Source organism: Diabrotica virgifera, chromosome 10 (genome assembly GCF_917563875.1).
Source record: "Diabrotica virgifera virgifera chromosome 10, PGI_DIABVI_V3a".
Taxonomy (NCBI): Eukaryota; Metazoa; Arthropoda; class Insecta; order Coleoptera; family Chrysomelidae; genus Diabrotica; species Diabrotica virgifera.
This window is the reverse complement of record NC_065452.1, coordinates 47,688,023-47,707,062: the sequence shown is the minus strand read 5'-3', so window position 1 is coordinate 47,707,062 and position 19,040 is coordinate 47,688,023. Positions and strand designations below refer to the sequence as shown.

Sequence of the window (19,040 nt, the reverse complement as noted above, 5' to 3'; positions counted from 1 at the left end):
TTTTATAATTTTTTAAATAACTTGAGAATAAGCCTTCTTTTAAAACTTTAAATTTTAAGAAATGTCAGCATAACTCAAAACACTCTGTACATAGGTAAAGGGAAGCCTTATAAAACTATACCTTATTTTTTGCGGACAATTAAAAAATGCAATAAAATACAGGGTGTTCTATAAGAAAAAATATAACTTTGATACGTCGCCATTTATTGGGACACCCTGTATATTTCAAAATAATTTTAAAATGTAGCTTTTATCAACTTACAAACTATTAATTTAAAAATTTTTACATATCTTTTACCATTTCGCTGTAATCTTCCGTCCCGTTAGTGGTGACTCACCCTGTATAGTGTGATGTCTAGGTATTGAAACTCCATCACTGGTTCTATTATCTGAGTCTCCAGCTCCAATTTACATCTTAAATAGATTTGCTGTTATAGCCATCTATCTTGTCTTTTTAAGAAAAACTAATATGGTAAATTTTCTGATATTTATATTAAATTGGGGCAATAAATTTTATACATCATCTTCACATTGAGAGGTTAGTATTGAGTCGGTAGTTGGTATATATGTTTGATCCTTTTGATTATTCCTAGCTGTAGGTGTGTTGCGTACAATAAGTGGATAAAATCCCAGAATTTGATCCTATTTTGGGCTCAATCTCCTTTTAAACACATTGCGTGCCACGCTTTAATCGGGATACTACTCTCAGGGGCCATTGATATCCACGGCCTTGAAAGTTAGTCATATGCGTATGTATATCAAAAATTGGCAAAATATCTGTGTCTCTCGTATATGAGTGACATGGCACGCAATGTGTTAAACCCTCAATTATATCATAGAATACAAAGATAAATCTCTACAAAACAATAATATGTCCATTTCTAACATATGGTTCAGAAACCCGGACTCTACAAGTAATGAAAACATGTTAGGATGTTTAGAAACAAAAGTACTAAGGCTGTGAATGTGTAAGTAAGTACTATGGAGCGGTGAATGACAATGGAGTGTGGAGAAGACGATAGAACTTCAACTTTATAGAATATACCAGAAACCAGATATTATAAAATATAATATAGCTCTTGAGGAAAAAGATTTAAAACTTAGTATAACAAAAACAGAGTATTTGGAATGTTCATTTAATAATTGAGTTACTACAAATAAAATGATATCTTTTTGTTGGTGAAATGATTGTGAAAAGTAATAGTTTTAAGTACCTATGTTCGATATCATACAATAATGGGGAAATAGATTTTTTTTTTATATGTTTATTAGGCAATCTGTTATAACATATAACAATAGGCACATTTTATCTGAGAAATAATGACATGAAGAGAGATTGTGACCAGCGCCACACATCTCTATAAGGGGAAATAGATGGACATGCATGCAGTAGATTCAGGGTTGGAAAATTCTAATAAAATGGAAGGGAAAATTCTATAAGACATCGGCTATGATGTACAGAGCTGATTGTTGGGCAGTTAAAAAGGAAGAGGAACAACGAATGCATGTGGCATAAATGAGAATGCTCAGATATATGAGTGGAGTGACATAAAAGTACATAAAAGACATAAAATTAAGAATTTTATTCACCGAATATGAAGGATTGCTGATCTGCGGGTCCGTGCAGGGAATAGGAAAGAAAGACCAAAGACCTGGGCGGAGACACTTAAGCAAGACATGTCAGTAAAAGGGATTGATATGACCCAAGATAGAAACTGATGCAAAAAAGTAATTAGGGAAGCCGACCCTGCATGGAGATAAATGCAAAGAGAATGATTATGATTATACTCTCATAATTGTTTGTTTCTTACAATGGTTACAAATCGGCAAATTACCTAGCTTCTTCAGGGATTCCACAAGGTTCTAATCTAGGTCCATTATTGGTCTTGTTATTTATTAACGATCTGTGTGAATCTATTTCTGCACCATGTTTATGTTATGCCGATGATTTAAAGATTTATTCATTGATAAGCGACCTTAACAATTGTCATTTTCTGCAGAGTGAACTGAACCGCGTACATGAATGGTGTAAGGAAAATCATCTGAATCTTAATGCCAATAAGTGCAAAGTAGTTAGTTATTCCAGGAAACAGGCTACTATATACCATCCTTATATTATTGATGACAATGAACTGGAACATTTGAATATAATTGAAGACCTTGGAGTTATATTTGATCACAAACTCACTTTTGTTGAACATGTTAATATAAAAGTTAGAGAAGCACTTAAATCTTATGGATTTATAATTAGAAATAGTCGAAATCTCACTAATACTAAGGCTATCAAATTATTGTTTTACACTTTTGTATGCTGTAAACTGGAATATGCCTCTATCATTTGGTCACCATTTTATGATGTACATATCCAAATTATAGAACGGGTACAGCGTAAATTTTTAAAATTTTTGTCTTACAAAATTAATGGTATATATCCTAGGAGGGGTATCAGCAATAATGAGTTATGTAGAGGTTTGGACGTAGTATCATTAGAATCTATATGAATTAATGCCTCCCTGGTATTCCTGTACAAGCTACTACATAATCTTATTGACAGCCCTGATATCCTTCGACAAATAAATTTTAACGGTCCGTCTTATCCAGTAAGAAATTCGATTACATTCAGAAATACACAAACTAGAACTAACCTTATGTTGAATTCTCCTCTATTCTTCATGTGCAGCTATTATAATGCCTTAAGTATTTACTGCGATATATTTAACTGCAGTTTAAATCAACTTATTTCTATGGCCAAGATCTACCTAGGTGATTAATAATTTATTTCTTTACGTTCAAATTTAGTTTTGTAAAATTTTTGATGTGTTATTGGTACCTATGAATTACTAATATTTCATTTAATTTTTTTTTTGTGTAATATTTTTTCCTGTAAATGGATTCTGTTGGACAATAAACACTATTATTATTATAATTGTAACTGTTTTATTCATTATTTTTCGATATTTATGCATTTACAAATGTTGACACCAATTGTTATTGGGCATTGTACATTGATAAATAAATAAATAGAGAAACAATATTGGACCATTGGTCTATCTAAGACCACAGATAAGGTATTGTCGCTTGTTTGTAAGGTAACAAAAGGGACAAATCGGAACTTAAAGTGAAGAAATTAGACAATACATAAACTAAGAATGCCTACTAGAAAAAATTAGGAGGAAGCAGTTGGGCTGAATGAAACATCCATCTAATGAGGAAAAGCATTTTCACTAGCTTGTCATAATTCTTTCCTGTTTATTATTAACATTTTCATGCCTACTCTAGTTTTCCTGGTTCATGATTTTCTGTTGGCATTAAATAAAATGATGCATATCAATGGGGTAGTATGAAAACCTCTTATCTCATTTTATAGACAATTTTACATAAGAGACAAAAAACTAAATTTCTGCTTATTCTAACCTAAAATATTTGTGAAAAATTTATGCATAGACATATAATACCTCGACTACGCGCTGCTATCTAATACTATCTGATGATTGCGATAGAGAAAACTGAGGCTATTAGGTTGGAAGTCTTTCTATGGGGTTTATCCAATGACGTTGGGTTTATTGATGTCACTTTCCCATTGTCGCTGATTTGATAAACTCCTCCGATTAGAAAGAGACTTCAGACCTAATAGCCTCAGTGTTCTCTGTCACAATCGTCAGATAGTATTAGATAGCAGAGTGCAGTCTACGTATTATATGAATTTATGTGTAATAATCTAAATGTGCTTACAATCAAAAATATGTAAAGATAGTTTTTTGTTGTTAAGTTAGAGTATGCAGAAATTCAGTTTTCTGTCTCTCCTATAAAATTGTCTGTAAAATGAGATATGAGGTTTTCATACTAAGCCATTGATATTGTTTATTATCGTTAATGGGAATAATTACAATTTCAGTTAAAAATATTAAAAAATTGTAATTCGTTCAAATTAAAAAAGTAATAAAGAAAAAGAAAATAGCTTTCGAACAATATTAAAATGTTTCGTAGCTTAGCTGAAGATGAGTTTAATAAATTTAATAAACAAGAGTGAGAGTTGTTATTTTTATTAAAAGAATTTTTAGAATAGGGTTTCTCATAGTACAGCAGACTCCCTTTATAACGAGAACTGAAATGGCAGACTAATTACCTCGTTATAAGCAGATCTCGTTATATCAGACAATAATATTGAAATGTTTTGATGCCTCTTACATAATTCATTAGGTGTCGATGGTCGACCTGAACAATGAGATGTAAATTGTAAATTTTCTACAATATTCAATATCGGTTCATAAAGGAAGAAGTTTATTACAGTACTGGTCTCGATAATAACACAGATGTTGGGCATTTCTATATACATGCAGTTGAGGTATTTATTTATAGTCATTACTGTGTGCTAGAAACAGGTAAAAAACATATTCTTCGATTTCATTTTTCCTTGTTATAACCAAATATGCCTCGTTAGAGAGGTGTTATAATTCAATAGGAATTTCATGGGACATATAGTGTACCTCGTTATAAACGAAACCTCGTAATATATGTGTTTGTTATAGAGAGAGCCCACTGTATATCAAATCAATGGTTTATTATGAAAACTTCGTATCTCATTTTACAGACAGTTTTACAGGACAGACTTTAAACTGAAATTCTGCATACTCTAACCTAAAATATATGTGAAAAATGCATGTGTAACGATATAAATGTATTCGGAATCAAAAATATGTAAGGATAGTTTTTTGTTTTTAGGTTAGAATATGCAGAAATTCAGTTTTTTGTCTATCCTGTAAAATTGTCTGTAAAATGAGATACAAGATTTTTGTACTAAGACATAGAAATGTTAATTCAAACAGTGGTTTTAAAGTAAATTTTACAGTTATAGTACTGTAAAATGAGATATGAGGTTTTTATACTAAGGGATTGATATTATTTATTATCGTTATTGGGGAAAAATGTTAATTTTAATAAAATTGAACTGAAATTGTGATTCATTCAAATTAAAATGAATAAAGAGAAAGAAAATAGCTTCTGAACAATATTAAAATGTTTCATTGCTTAGCTGCAGATGCACATGAGCTTAATACATAAGAGTGAGTTGTTATTTTATTAAAAGAGAATTTCTTGAATAAGATTTCTCACAAATTGATAGCTTAATATGAAGGCCTTGTATCTCACTTTACAGACAATTTTACAGGAGAGACTTTAAACTGAAATTCTGCACACTCTAACCAAAAACATAGGTGAAAAATTTATGCGTAACAATTAGCGTTGCCAGGTGTCCCGATTTACGCGGGACGTCCCGATTTTCAGGGGTCCGGGGACGCGTACCGATTTGTACCTGATCGGGACACTAAATGTCCCGATTTTCACCCACAAAAACCAATTTCAGGACTTGCAGTAAATTTTATAACTATGTTATAAAAACAAGGCACTCCTAAAGGCGGCAAAAATCAAATGAAAAATATAATTTTAATAAAACATAAATAATTTACTTAATCTACGATTTTTTTTGTAATTTCGTCTGATTATTATTATTATTATTATGTAGGATTAAATGCAGATTATAGAAACACCTTGTAGTCCAGTAAATGAACGGAAAATACGGCGATACCGTGTAATTTTCAGGATCAACTCCGAACTGCATGAAAATTTGGACGGCTTGTGCCGTTGGTTGCTTTTACTCGGGGGGGTGACAGTCACCCCTAGTTGGGGGTGAAAAGCCGCGCGTTTAAATAAGTCCGGAGATGGATAAATTGACTAATTCTAAGCAATTTTAGTTCTATAGAATTAATTTTAACTTAGTTAATACTTTTCGAGTTATTTACGATTGAAAATGTTTATTTTTAGAAAAAAAATTACGTTTTCAGGCGATTTTCACAAATAACTCAAAGATTAAGTATACTTTGATCGAAAAAAATATTCTTAGCAAAAATGTAGCATAATATAAAAAAATGGAAAAAAATTGTGAACTCATAAAGTCTATAGACCCAGCAAAAGAAAAGTTGTAGCTCATGAAAAATATGTTCTTATTCATCAAATTCCAAATCAAATATTTCAACGTGAAACAACCAAGAAATGAAGCACTTTTCGGGAAAAACCAATTAAAACTTTTTAATAAAGCTTTATTTTTATGTTTTAAAAAAGTTTCTAGCATCAAAAACTAAGCGCGTTATGCTCAAAATCAAGTTGACGCCTTTTTTTTTTGGTAAAAAAAATCGTGAAAATCTCCCCCTACTTAGCACCTCAAATGAAATTAATCGTTACCCCTTTACAAACAATTTACTTTACCTATGTATTTTTAACATGATTGAAAGGGCCTGAACGAGTCACTAATCACGAGTGTATGCAAAATATGAACAGCCATATTTGAACCAATTTTTGTCTTACAGAAAAACAAAATGAATCTATCATACATATTTATAAAAGCAAAACCTACTTACTTTTTACTCCTTAAGATTTTTAGTAACCCTAATACTTCTTAAGTTATTTTGAAAAAATTGCATTTTCAATATTTTAGGATTTTTTTTGCTATAAAAACCATTTTTTTCAAAACTAAGCACTCCCAACCAGTAAACTTTACAGGTCGTATAAATAATACACATATATAAAGTAAATGGTAAAGCGGTAACGATTAATTTTATTTACGGCGCTAAATAGGGGGAGATTTTCACGATTTTTTTTACCAAAAAGAGGGGCCAACTTTATTTTGAGCGTAACTCGCTTAGTTTTAATGCTTACTCGCTTTAAAGAGACTTTTATATAAAACAAAATTAAAGATTTTTTAAACACTTTAAAAAATTTTAATAGGTTTTGCCCGAAAATTGCTTAATTTTTTGGTTATTTGAAGAATAAGAACGTATTTTTGATGAGCTACAACTTTGCTTTTACTGGTTGTATAGACTTTCTGAACATACAATTTTTTTGCTTTTTTAAAAGCTACATTTTTGCTAAGAATATTTTCTTCGATAAAATTATTCGAAAAGTATTGACTTAGTTTAAAAACTATATAGAACAAAAGTTTTTTAGGGTTAGTCAGTTGATCCATTTTGGGACTTAATTTAAACGCGCGTTTTTTTACCCTCGAGAAGGGGGTAACTGTCACCCCCCAAGTAAAAGCAACCAATGGTACAAGTTTAACTTTGAAATAGACAGTAAGTAGAACCTAAAATCAGATTTTCATGCAATTCAGAGTTGACTCTGAAAATTACACTCCAAAACGGTCATTTACTGAACTATTGTTGTTTATTTGTCCCGATCTACAACCCTAAATCCCGATTTGTTTTTGCTTATGTACCGATTAAGAACAAATCGGACCTGGCAACACTAGTAACAATCCAAATTTGTTCGGAATCAAAAATATGTAAGGATAGTTTTTTGTTTTTAGGTTAGAATATGCAGAAATTCAGTTTTTTGTCTATCTTGTAAAATTGCCTGTAAAATGAGAGACGAAGTTTTCATATTAAACCATCGAAATGTAAACTGAAACGATGTTTTTAAACATTTTACAGTCAAATGATATCAGTAAGGAATTATAATAGAAATCACAAATTGCAATATTATAGCAGTCTACAATAATTATTTGTACCAAATTGTAGCATTTGCTTTAAATTATATAAAACAGCAGATGTGATGAATGACTTATACAAATTTATACCATTTTGTGATGTGGTGACACAGGTATAGCGGAGACAAAAGTGAGAGAAATCACAAAGCAACTAATGAGTGGACGAATTAAGATTGTATTATGTTAAAATGAGCAGGTAGAAACATTCTAACACATACACAACAACAACAAATAGGGTAATCATTGTAAACTAACATAGTAGTATTATTAAAACTGTTTCATACATTTCCCTCAAGAAATCCAAATGACACCTTAGTTATAGTATAAGTAGCAGCTATTAAACAATTTAAATGATAACTTCACAAAGCTGGGGGGTCTATTACAATTGTGTTTAGATATAATATAATGTAAAATAAAATGGTACTTACTTATAGAGGGACCAAATGTTGGGACACATCTGGGGCAATGAAATTTGTCTATTTCTATAGCTGTATACTCCGGGAAATTGCAGCAACTAAAATTACAGTCACATTAGGGACTTTGCAATGGTAAATATGAAAAAAAACTTACAAGCTGTGGAACCAATCTTTACAAGCATCGCACTGGATCATGAAGATGTTAGGGTCATATGGCTGGCCACAGAGGCAATAAGAATTGTCCATGGTATAAGTACTAAGCGAAAAAAAATCCGGACGCTCGGAAAATTCGAGTTGTGCTTTAAACATTTTTGACATTGTTTTGTTTGTCACTGGAGTGAGTGCCATACCAACTTTGAATTAATGTTTATTACACCTTCTTCTTCTTCTTCTTCTTCCAAAACACACTACCATCACTACCTAGTGACAGCTACAGTACCTTACGTACTTGCGCTTGTCTCTGCACTCTACTCTCACTACTCTGCACTTTTCAGCCAAACTGACATCACTGGTCTGGGCCCTGATTCTAATTCATTTCGACAGTCGCAATTTCATTTCGACACCGCCATGACAGCCGCGATTCTTATTCATTTCGATATTAGTTACAACTGGGGATATTAACCTTATCATGTTGAGACTGCTCAGAATTTGGGTTGGCGCTCCCGTTTATTGGAACTTGTTGATAGTCTGGGAAAATTATCGAAAAAATGCCATTTTTGGGAAAAATTATTTACCAGCTATTTTATTGCTAAAATCGAATCTTAAGATTGCATATACAGTGCGTCCATAAAGTAACGCATAAATTCATTATTTCGTAAACCAGCGACATTAATGAAAAATCCTGAAACGGGTCGATTTTTATTTTTAGATTCAGATTTTTTGGCATATATATCATACTAGTGACGTCATCCATCTGGGCGCGATGACGTAATCGATGATTTTTTTAAATGAGAATGGTCATGTGATAGCTCATTTGAAAGGGTATTCAATTCTCTATTCACTAATATAAACATTTACCTAATTATTTATACAAGGTGTTCAAAAAACATTTTTTTAATTAAAATAATTGAAACAAAAAGAAGAATGTACGTAATTTATTTAATTCAAAATACGTTTTACTGTTGTCAGAAAACAGGAAAAAAATGTTTATTTGAGAAATAAATATTGTTTTTTGCTTAAATTCAATGTTAAAGCTGCCACCCACCTGTCGCTTGGCAGTTTGAAACATTTCGTTTAAGCGAAAATCAATGTTTATTTGTCAAATAAAATTTTTTTCTGTTTACTGACAGTAGTAAAATGTATTTTGAATTAAATAATTACATTATATTCTTCTTTTTTGTCTCACTTATTTTAATTAAAAAATGTTTTTTGAACACACTGTATAAATAATTATGTTAATGTTTATATTCTTGGATAGAGAATTGAATACCCTTTTAAATGAGCTATCATATGACCCCTATTCTCATTTAAAAAAATCATCGATTACGTCATCACGCCCAGATGGATGACTTCACTAGTATGATATATATGCCAAAAAACCGTAATTTAAAAATAAAAATCGACGTGTTTCGGGAATTTTCCTTAAAGTAACCAGTTTACGAAATAACGAATTTATGCGTTACTTTATTAGTAATATGGGGTATGACAAGTCCGCAGAAAGTGTGTTATTTTATTTATAAACAAATTAGCACTTCTAAATCCTCTTTATTTTTCAATTAGTGGTCTGTAACTCCTAAAATTTTTCCTTTGAGCCAAAAACACTCAAATAAAAATTCACCGTAATTTAGTTCTGCACAAAGTTATTTTTTTTCCGATTTCCTTCAACAAAAATTTTACTCAGAAAATCCGAGTTTTCCCAAAAAATCTGCAATTTTCAATTAAAATTTTAGGGAAGTACCTAATTATTTATCAATAATTAAATAATTGATGACATGAAAGATTTATTATAGTAGATTATACAGAGGGGCTAAATTATGGAATAAATTCATTTCTTTAAAACGGACGATTTTGGAGCAAAATCCCGAAAGAGGTCGATTTTTATTTTTAAATTACAATTTTTTGGCATATATTTCTTACTAGTGACGTCATCCATCTGAGCGTGATGACGTAATCGATAATTTTGTTAATGGGAATAGGGGTCGTGTGGTAGGTCATTTGAAAGGGCGTTCAATTCTCTATTCAGTAATATAAACATTATTATCATTAGGTATTTATACAGGGTTGCCAAAAAAATTTTTGAATTAAATTAATTGGCGCAAAAAGAAGAATGTATGTAATTTATTTAACTCAAAATACATTGTACTGCTGTCAGAAAATAGAAGAAAAGGTTTATTTCACAAATAAGCATTTCTTTTCGCTTAAATTAAATCACAAACAGCCTCCCTCCTACCTATTGGCAGTTTGAACATTTAATTTAAGCTAAAAGCAATGTTTATTTGCAAAATAAACATTTTTTCTATTTTCTGACAGCAATAGAATGTATTTTGAGTTAAATAAATTACATGGATTCTTCTTCTTGCGTCAATTAATTTAATTCAAAAATTTTTTTGGCCTCACTGTATAAATAATGATATTAATGTTTATAATACTGAATAGAGAATTGAACGCCTTTGTAAATGAGCTAAAACACGAACCCCTATTCCTATTTAAAAAAATAATCGATTACGTCATCACGCTCGGATGGATGACGTCACTAGTTTGAAATATATGCCAAGAAATTTAATTTAAAAATAAAAATCGACCTGTTTCGGGATTTTTCTCTAAAATCGTCCATTTTAGAGAAAATGAATTTATTCCATAATTTAGCCCCTCTCTGTATATCAGGAGACCGGCGACAATCTAACCAATAGTTTAGCAATAATTAAAATGTTAATTAAAAAATTTCGGTCGAAATAATAACCAGAAAGATTATGACACACCAGAATAACTATGATTTTCGTATAAAAAAGCACTATACCTATTCAACGTACCTTACAGGATTGAAATTGGACCATTTGAGCGGTCTCAGGAATGTTATAAAAAACAATTTTTTGGCTTATAAACAAATAGAACCCCTCAGAAAATATTAGATTTAATTAAGTTAAGTTAACGCTGTTGAAAAGGGCACGGCTTCTGTGTCCTTTTCGAAGAAAAACAAATTGAATTGCGAGGAGTGATTCCAGGTATAACCGGTCAAATTTGACCGGCATTTGCGACAGAGTTATAAACAACAGGATTTTAATCTTTGAACCATTAGATACCTTTTAATTCCGGTCCTCTTTGTACATACAAATTTTCATATCTTCAAGACACTTATAACAAAAAAGATTTATGTCACTGTCACCAAATAATTTAATTATTGATAAATAATTACTTCCCTCAAATTTTAGTTGAAAATTAAAGATTTTGTTTGGAAAACCCGAATTTTCCGAGGAAAATTTCCGTCGAAGGAAATTGGAATAAATTATCAATGTGCAGAATTACTGTCAATTTTTATGTGAGTGTTTTGGTTTAAAGTTAAAATTTTCGGAGTTATAGAGCAATAATAAAAAAAAGATTTCGGAGCGCTAATTTGTTTATAAACAACATAGCACACTTTCTGTGGACTTTGCACAGCTATATTACTAATATAGGAAATCTTAAGATTTGATTTCAGCATGTCCAGCAATAAAATAGCTGGTAATTAATTTTTCTTGTTTTTTACTAATTTTCCCAGATTATTACCTTACATCTTTCATTGAGTTGATGATTCATGTTGTGGACATTCTCAATTATTATATTTCTAATTTAATACTATTCTATCTAATTCCTCAAAACAAGCAAATTTCAATTAAACCCAGAGCTATATTATAATACCTTTTGCTTTAGTTTTCCTTGCAAGAAATAAACAAAACACATCTAAACTAAACCTAACCTCGCTTTTGGCCATTCATTCATCTCCGTGTCAAATAATTTCGACAGTCGAAATTATAATATCAACACCCTTTTTAAAGTCGCTATTAATTTCGATAGTCGCTATTTCATGACGTCACTTCGTTAGTTCAACTAAAATCCACAAGGCTCGCACAATCGCATTTCAACCGTCGCCATATTGAAAGCGACTTGTTTAGTGTCGAAATTTGATTTAGAATCAGGCCCCAGGGCCCTGATTCTAAATCAAATTTCGACCAAAAACAAGTCGCTTTCAATATGGCGACTGTCGAAATTATTTGACACGGAGATGAATGAATGGCCAAAAGCGAGGTTAGGTTTAGTTTAGATGTGTTTTGTTTATTTCTTGCAAGGAAAACTAAATCAAAAGGTATTATAATATAGCTGGGTTTAATTGAAATTTGCTTGTTTTGAGGAATTAGATAGAATAGTATTAAATTAGAAATATAATAATTGAGAATGTCCACAACATGAATCATCAACTCAATGAAAGATGTGAGGTAATAATCTGGGAAAATTAGTAAAAAACAAGGAAAATTAATTACCAGCTATTTTATTGCTGGACATGCTGAAATCAAATCTTAAGATTTCCTATATTAGTAATATAGCTGTGCAAAGTCCACAGAAAGTGTGCTATTTTGTTTATAAACAAATTAGCACTCCGAAATCTTTTTTTTATTATTGCTCTATAACTCCGAAAATTTTAACTTTAAACCAAAACACTCACATAAAAATTGACAGTAATTTAATTCTGCACATTGATAATTTATTCCAATTTCCTTCGACGGAAATTTTCTTCGGAAAATTCGGGTTTTCCAAACAAAATCTTTAATTTTCAACTAAAATTTGAGGGAAGTAATTATTTATCAATAATTAAATAATTTGGTGACAGTGACATAAATCTTTTTTGTTATGAGTGTCTTGAAGATATGAAAATTTGTATGTACAAAGAGGACCGGAATTAAAAGGTATCTAATGGTTCAAAGATTAAAATCCTGTTGTTTATAACTCTGTCGCAAATGCCGGTCAAATTTGACCGGTTATACCTGGAATCACTCCTCGCAATTCAATTTGTTTTTCTTCGAAAAGGACACAGAAGCCGTGCTCTTTTCAACAGCGTTAACTTAATTTAATCTAATATTTTCTGAGGGGTTCTATTTGTTTATAAGCCAAAAAATTGTTTCTTTATAACATTCCTGAGACCGCTCAAATGGTCCAATTTCAATCCTGTAAGGTACGTTGAATAGGTATAGTGCTTTTTTATATGAAAATCATAGTTATTCTGGTGTATCATAATCTTTCTGGTTATTATTTCGACCGAAATTTTTTAATTAACATTTTAATTATTGCTAAACTATTGGTTAGATTGTCGCCGGTCTCCTGATATACAGAGAGGGGCTAAATTATGGAATAAATTCATTTTCTCTAAAATGGACGATTTTAGAGAAAAATCCCGAAACAGGTCGATTTTTATTTTTAAATTAAATTTCTTGGCATATATTTCAAACTAGTGACGTCATCCATCCGAGCGTGATGACGTAATTATTTTTTTAAATAGGAATATGGGTTCGTGTTGTAGCTCATTTACAAAGGCGTTCAATGCTCTATTCAGTATTTATTATAAACATTAATATCATTATTTATACAGGGAGGCCAAAAAAAATTTTGAATTAAATTAATTGACGCAAGAAGAAGAATGCATGTAATTTATTTAACTCAAAATACATTCTATTGCTGTCAGAAAATAGAAAAAAATGTTTATTTTGCAAATAAACATTGCTTTTAGCTTAAATTAAAAGTTCAAACTGCCAATAGGTAGGAGGGAGGCTGTTTGTGATTTAATTTAAGCGAAAAGAAATGTTTATTTGTGAAATAAACCTTTTTTTCTATTTTCTGACAGCAGTACAATGTATTTTGAGTTAAATAAATTACATACATTCTTCTTTTTGCGCCAATTAATTTAATTCAAAATTTGGCAACCCTGTATAAATACCTAATGATATTAATGTTTATATTACTGAATAGAGAATTAAACGCCCTTTCAAATGACCTACCACACGACCCCTATTCCCATTAACAAAATTATCGATTACGTCATCACGCTCAGATGGATGACGTCACTAGTATGAAATATATGCCAAAAAATTGTAATTTAAAAATAAAAATCGACCTCTTTCGGGATTTTGCTCCAAAATCGTCCGTTTTAAAGAAATGAATTTATTCCATAATTTAGCCCCTCTGTATAATCTACTATAATAAATCTTCCATGTCTTCAATTATTTAATTATTGATAAATAATTAGGTACTTCCCTAAAATTTTAATTGAAAATGGCAGATTTTTTGGGAAAACTCGGATTTTCTGAGTAAAATTTTTGTTGAAGGAAATCGGAAAAAAAATAACTGTGCAGAACTAAATTACGGTGAATTTTTATTTGAGTGTTTTTGGCTCAAAGGAAAAATTATAGGAGTTACAGACCACTAATTGAAAAAAAAAGAAGATTTAGGAGTGCTAATTTGTTTATAAATAAAATAACACACTTTCTGCGGACTTGTCATACCCCATATTACTAATATATGCAATCTTAAGATTCGATTTTAGCAATAAAATAGCTGGTAAATAATTTTTCCCAAAAATGGTATTTTTTCGATAATTTTCCCAGACTATCAACAAAATCCAAGAAACCGAAGCGCCAACCCAAATTCTGAGCAGTCTCAACATGATAAGGTTAATATCCCCAAGAATCTCCGGCTGTCATGGCGGTGTCGAAATGAAATTGCGACTGTCGAAATGAATTAGAATCAGGCCTGGTATATGTACAAAACTACTGATGTGAAGTTAACACCGAAACTGGGTCATTTCCGAACCCAACCGAAGTGTCACTAATGAAGATGATATATTTTAGTAAAAACTAAAAAACTGGACACTTTTATATTTGCAACTTTAATGCTAATAACATATAGAAGTATAAAATTATAATAACTAAATAGTAAAAACTGAATTTAATTTAATTAACTTATTTGGAATGTATTAGTTACGCCAAATATAGGCAACTCACAATACCATAATGAAGTCAGTGTTGGCTTAGTTTCAAACTGGGCGGAATCAAAATAATGATATATTAACACGTCGACTGCCATATCATATATCATTAAAAAAATAGGTCGCTCAAACTTACAAAAACAGGTTTAAAAATTTACAGTCGTTTTAACGTAAAATTAAGAAATATTGACATACGAACATGAACAGAATAGTACATCTCACAATAAAACACTGAAAAACGTTTGTTTTCTATACTTCCACAAAATTTATTACAAATATGTTATTACTACAGCTGTTTCGGCAAAGTGCCTTTCTCAAGTGATATATTTTACAATGTGTTTGCCTTTTTAAGTCTTTAACTGAAGAGGTTGAGGAGTGGGGAGCTGTTTGTCTCAAGTTGGTCATTCAGAATTATATCTGTATTTTTCAATTTATTAATTTCCATTGATTCTAAAAGTGATAGCTTAAGGCCTTTATTTTGAATATGTAGAATTTGAAACTCTTCATTGAAAGAATGATTATGATCTAGAAGGTGAAGTGCGTATGTATGTAGAACGTGTGTAGTGCGTAACTTCGAGACAGAACTAAATATCATTAGACAAATAGCAGTAAACAATTGTTCGAGCCATTTAAATATTTAATTAATTGTTTGTCTGGTTTAAAGCACAACCCTGTATTCAAAAATCGTTATAATATTAGGAGTTTCAAAAACCCTGAATATACACATTCTTCTGCTCAGACATATACGTTTTGTTTTGATAATATTTATCTACTTCGAAGAAATCACGTCATGCTAAGTTTGCAGATCTTTGACACATATGTTCGTAACAAGAATTTCAGAATGAGAGTGTTGTAAATAGTTTTCAGTGTTGAAATGTGAATTTATAAGTCAAGACACGGTGATCGAGATTTTTCCGAGCCGCGTAATAAAAAACACATTTTAGCATTCAAAGAACATTTCCGGAAAATCGGGAACCTTTTTAAGATATCGTGTAGTGATAATAATAGGTTCGACAAGAAATACTGTAATGCACGTGGGACATTCCGGGTTATGGTATTTACTAACATTTTAATTATAGTGTTTAATTATAGTGTAATATTATATCACATCCAAAATAAACAACTGGAATGGTATGGACATATAAGAATGAAACCAGAAAGGATGGCCAGGAAAATTCTGGAAATGGGAAACACAACAAAAAGGAGAAGAGGATATCCCCGAAAGAATTGGAGGGATCAAATAGAGGATATAGTACATGTACGAGGGAAAACGAAAGAAGAAATGAAAAGCCTAGCCAAAAACAGAAAAGCGTAGAAAAATGGGTGAAAGAAACAACGGACCATAATCCGATACCGTAATAGGCATAAGGAAAAAAGACAAGAAGAATAGATAAACTGAACAAACATTCATGAAAAATTCTTGTTTTATGTAAATTCTATCTATAAAATTTACATTTATATTGAATTTAAATATATGGATTTGTTGATACTTTTTTCAAAAAAAAAGAAGTTTGATAAAGAAACAACAGTTCAGAATAATTATAATTATTTTATTTGTTCTTAAAAATATTACAAAACTAAAATAAAAATAAAATATACAAAACTACAACCACCCATTTAAGATGAATATACCTTGGGCCGCCCTTTAATGGTAAATTTATTTACAAATGCTTGCATGTAAGAACAATGTAAAATTAGTATGGCAGAGTATCACCAGGAAATAATACGAAATTAAATAGCATTTCAACTTATTTTTGTAACTCCACACAGAAAGCAAACATTTTGTTTTTTTTTTAACTAAAACTTTGGTTTAATAGTAAAGTTTTTAGGAATAAAAATTAAGAGGGACACCACTATCTGAACATAATCAGTTGCATTTATTTTGTATATCTGATGAAACGCATTTTTTTAATACTTAAAAACTTAAGTAACATCAATTTTTTGGTGGATTCGGTCTACCTGGGGTAAAAACTGAACATACTTTTTTATGAGAAAATGGTGGAGAGTCTAAATTTGGGATTTAATATTGAAACAATGAAAAAGTGAAGCTGAAAGTTTCAAAATTTTATGTCTATTTTGTATAACAAAGTATAATAATATGCCCTTATACTACTTGTTAAAAATATTTAATATACTACATACAATACTGGAAGTATAACATTTAAAATGAAAATAAACCAATAATTTTATTGCATCTATAAGTAAGAGTCCTATGATGGCCACATCTACACTAAATTTAAAATTAAGATGCAGTAGAAATAAACAAATCAAGACAAGTTAAATGCTACTATTAGGAGCACTCCCGAATCATAATTTAGAATGTATAAACTTTGGAAATCATGATTTGGGATTTACAATGTATATACATTGTAAATTATGATTCGGGAGTGCTCATAGTAGCATTTAACGTGTCTTGGTTTATTTATTTCTACTGCATCTTGAATTTAGTATAGTATATTTCTATAAATATTTAGGTAAATTTAAATACCAAAACAAAATATAATATGTTATTACCACTGAATTTAAAAAATATTTAACGACGTTCTACACCTTTGTTGTGGGGTATGCCTCTCAGAGGAAAGGGGGGAAACTTATATGCAAGCGAAAGTTGGTAACAATGCATTTATAGCAGAATACTCAAATCATATGTTTTAGTATTGAATACTTTATAAAAATAAATTATAATAAATTACGGAAATTATGGAATAAATTATAATAAATAAATTAAAAATAAATGGTACGGTAAACAATCCTCATTTTTTAATATGTTATTCCTTACAAAAAAAACCTTTAACTTAAGCACAAATAATTAAAAATCGTAAATTTGGGTCAAAAGTTATTAACTTTTTAAGAATTCCCATAAGAGCCCATGTTAAAACTTAACTTTGACCCTTAATAGTAATTAAACGGCACAGTAAAACAATTTTTAAAAAATCAAGTCTTAGTTTTTTGAAGTAAACTATAACATACTAAAATTTCATGCAAATCCTTAATTCTTTGCCGAATGTGTAGAATGTCGTTAAGTACAGTGAAAACTATTAAAACTCTGTCTATTTTGTGAAAAGTTACTATTCACAAACTTTATTTAGCAATAATGTATCAAACCCGGTATTACCACATCTGCAAAAGACAGTACCTCCGTAGACTAGGGTAGGTTTGTGACTATGGCCACTAATGTAGACACAATGCAATTCCAGGCTAATGTATGTAAGTGTAAATAATATGAAATGGAGATTTATTATTTTTATAACAATACAATAATTTCGATGGTTAAACAGATTAGGTTAATCTTCATTGTACAGATCTATTTATTCTTAGGAGATCTTTCCTTGGAACACTTAGAAATGAAATGCACATTGTTTCTCACTGGCCCTGGGAATAAAAATTATGGTTACTATTGATTTGTACACCAAGTTACTTCAGGCAGGTAATATTTTATATTAACCATATACTTTGTTTCTATAAATGTTTAGATCAATTAAAAATGGTCTTCATTTGTCAATCTGTTAACATTTTTTTCAACTCATGTACTGAATGTTCCATTAATTTCACATCTTCCCTAAAACAATATCAATGTAAAATCAAAAATATTCCTTTCATGATTGCATTTATTTTTGGAACTTTACATACCTTATACTTATGTACATTTAACAAGAGTAGAGACATGTTTACATTTTCCATTATTTTCTGCTTTACAAGAACATAACATTTGGCTAATGCTTATGCCATTTGTGAAAGATAGGTTTCCTTTAATTTCGTAGGGATTGGACCTTAATGAAGGAATAAACCATATATTTTGATGGTATGCTCAGAACTTTCCTCTATTTTTCCAGCCAAAATAAGATGACCAGAGTTTAAAACTTGTTTTCCTTCTAAAACTTCTTGAATTTTCAGAACCCAAGAACTTCAAATATCCCACGATACTACTTAACTTCATGACTAAAAAATAGAACCAAATAGAAAATAGAACAATTTTGAAAAAAAACCAAACAAATTTGTTTTTGACAGAATGACTTGAATGACAGACGATTTGTGACGGAACGGAACAGTAAATTAGGCAACATTGTATTCCATCAGGGCGAGTATCCCGCATCATCAGGGCACCCGCATCGTACGCAACGGATTTTAGTTTGACAAT

At 30.5% G+C, this 19,040-nt stretch overlaps 1 protein-coding gene and 1 long non-coding RNA gene across 3 annotated transcripts in view; both read right to left on the bottom strand.

Moving 5' to 3' along the window:
• LOC114330738 (lysine-specific demethylase 7B-like) overlaps positions 1 to 8,561 on the bottom strand; it is a 59,433-nt gene extending 50,872 nt beyond the window's left edge. For both annotated transcript variants that reach the window (XM_028280151.2, XM_028280152.2), the window contains exons 1-2: positions 8,108 to 8,561; positions 7,966 to 8,051 (exon numbers count right to left, since the gene is read on the bottom strand). In XM_028280151.2, coding sequence (XP_028135952.1) covers positions 7,966 to 8,051; positions 8,108 to 8,301 — 280 coding nt within the window. In that variant the 5' untranslated portion in view covers positions 8,302 to 8,561. The remainder of the gene's footprint in view (positions 1 to 7,965; positions 8,052 to 8,107) is intronic.
• A 7,870-nt stretch (positions 8,562 to 16,431) lies between these two features.
• Positions 16,432 to 19,040, bottom strand: LOC114330734 (uncharacterized). Its single transcript, XR_007701200.1, has 2 exons — positions 18,533 to 19,040; positions 16,432 to 18,461 (listed from the first exon to the last, which is right to left on the bottom strand). It is a non-coding gene; the product is annotated as an uncharacterized LOC114330734 (long non-coding RNA).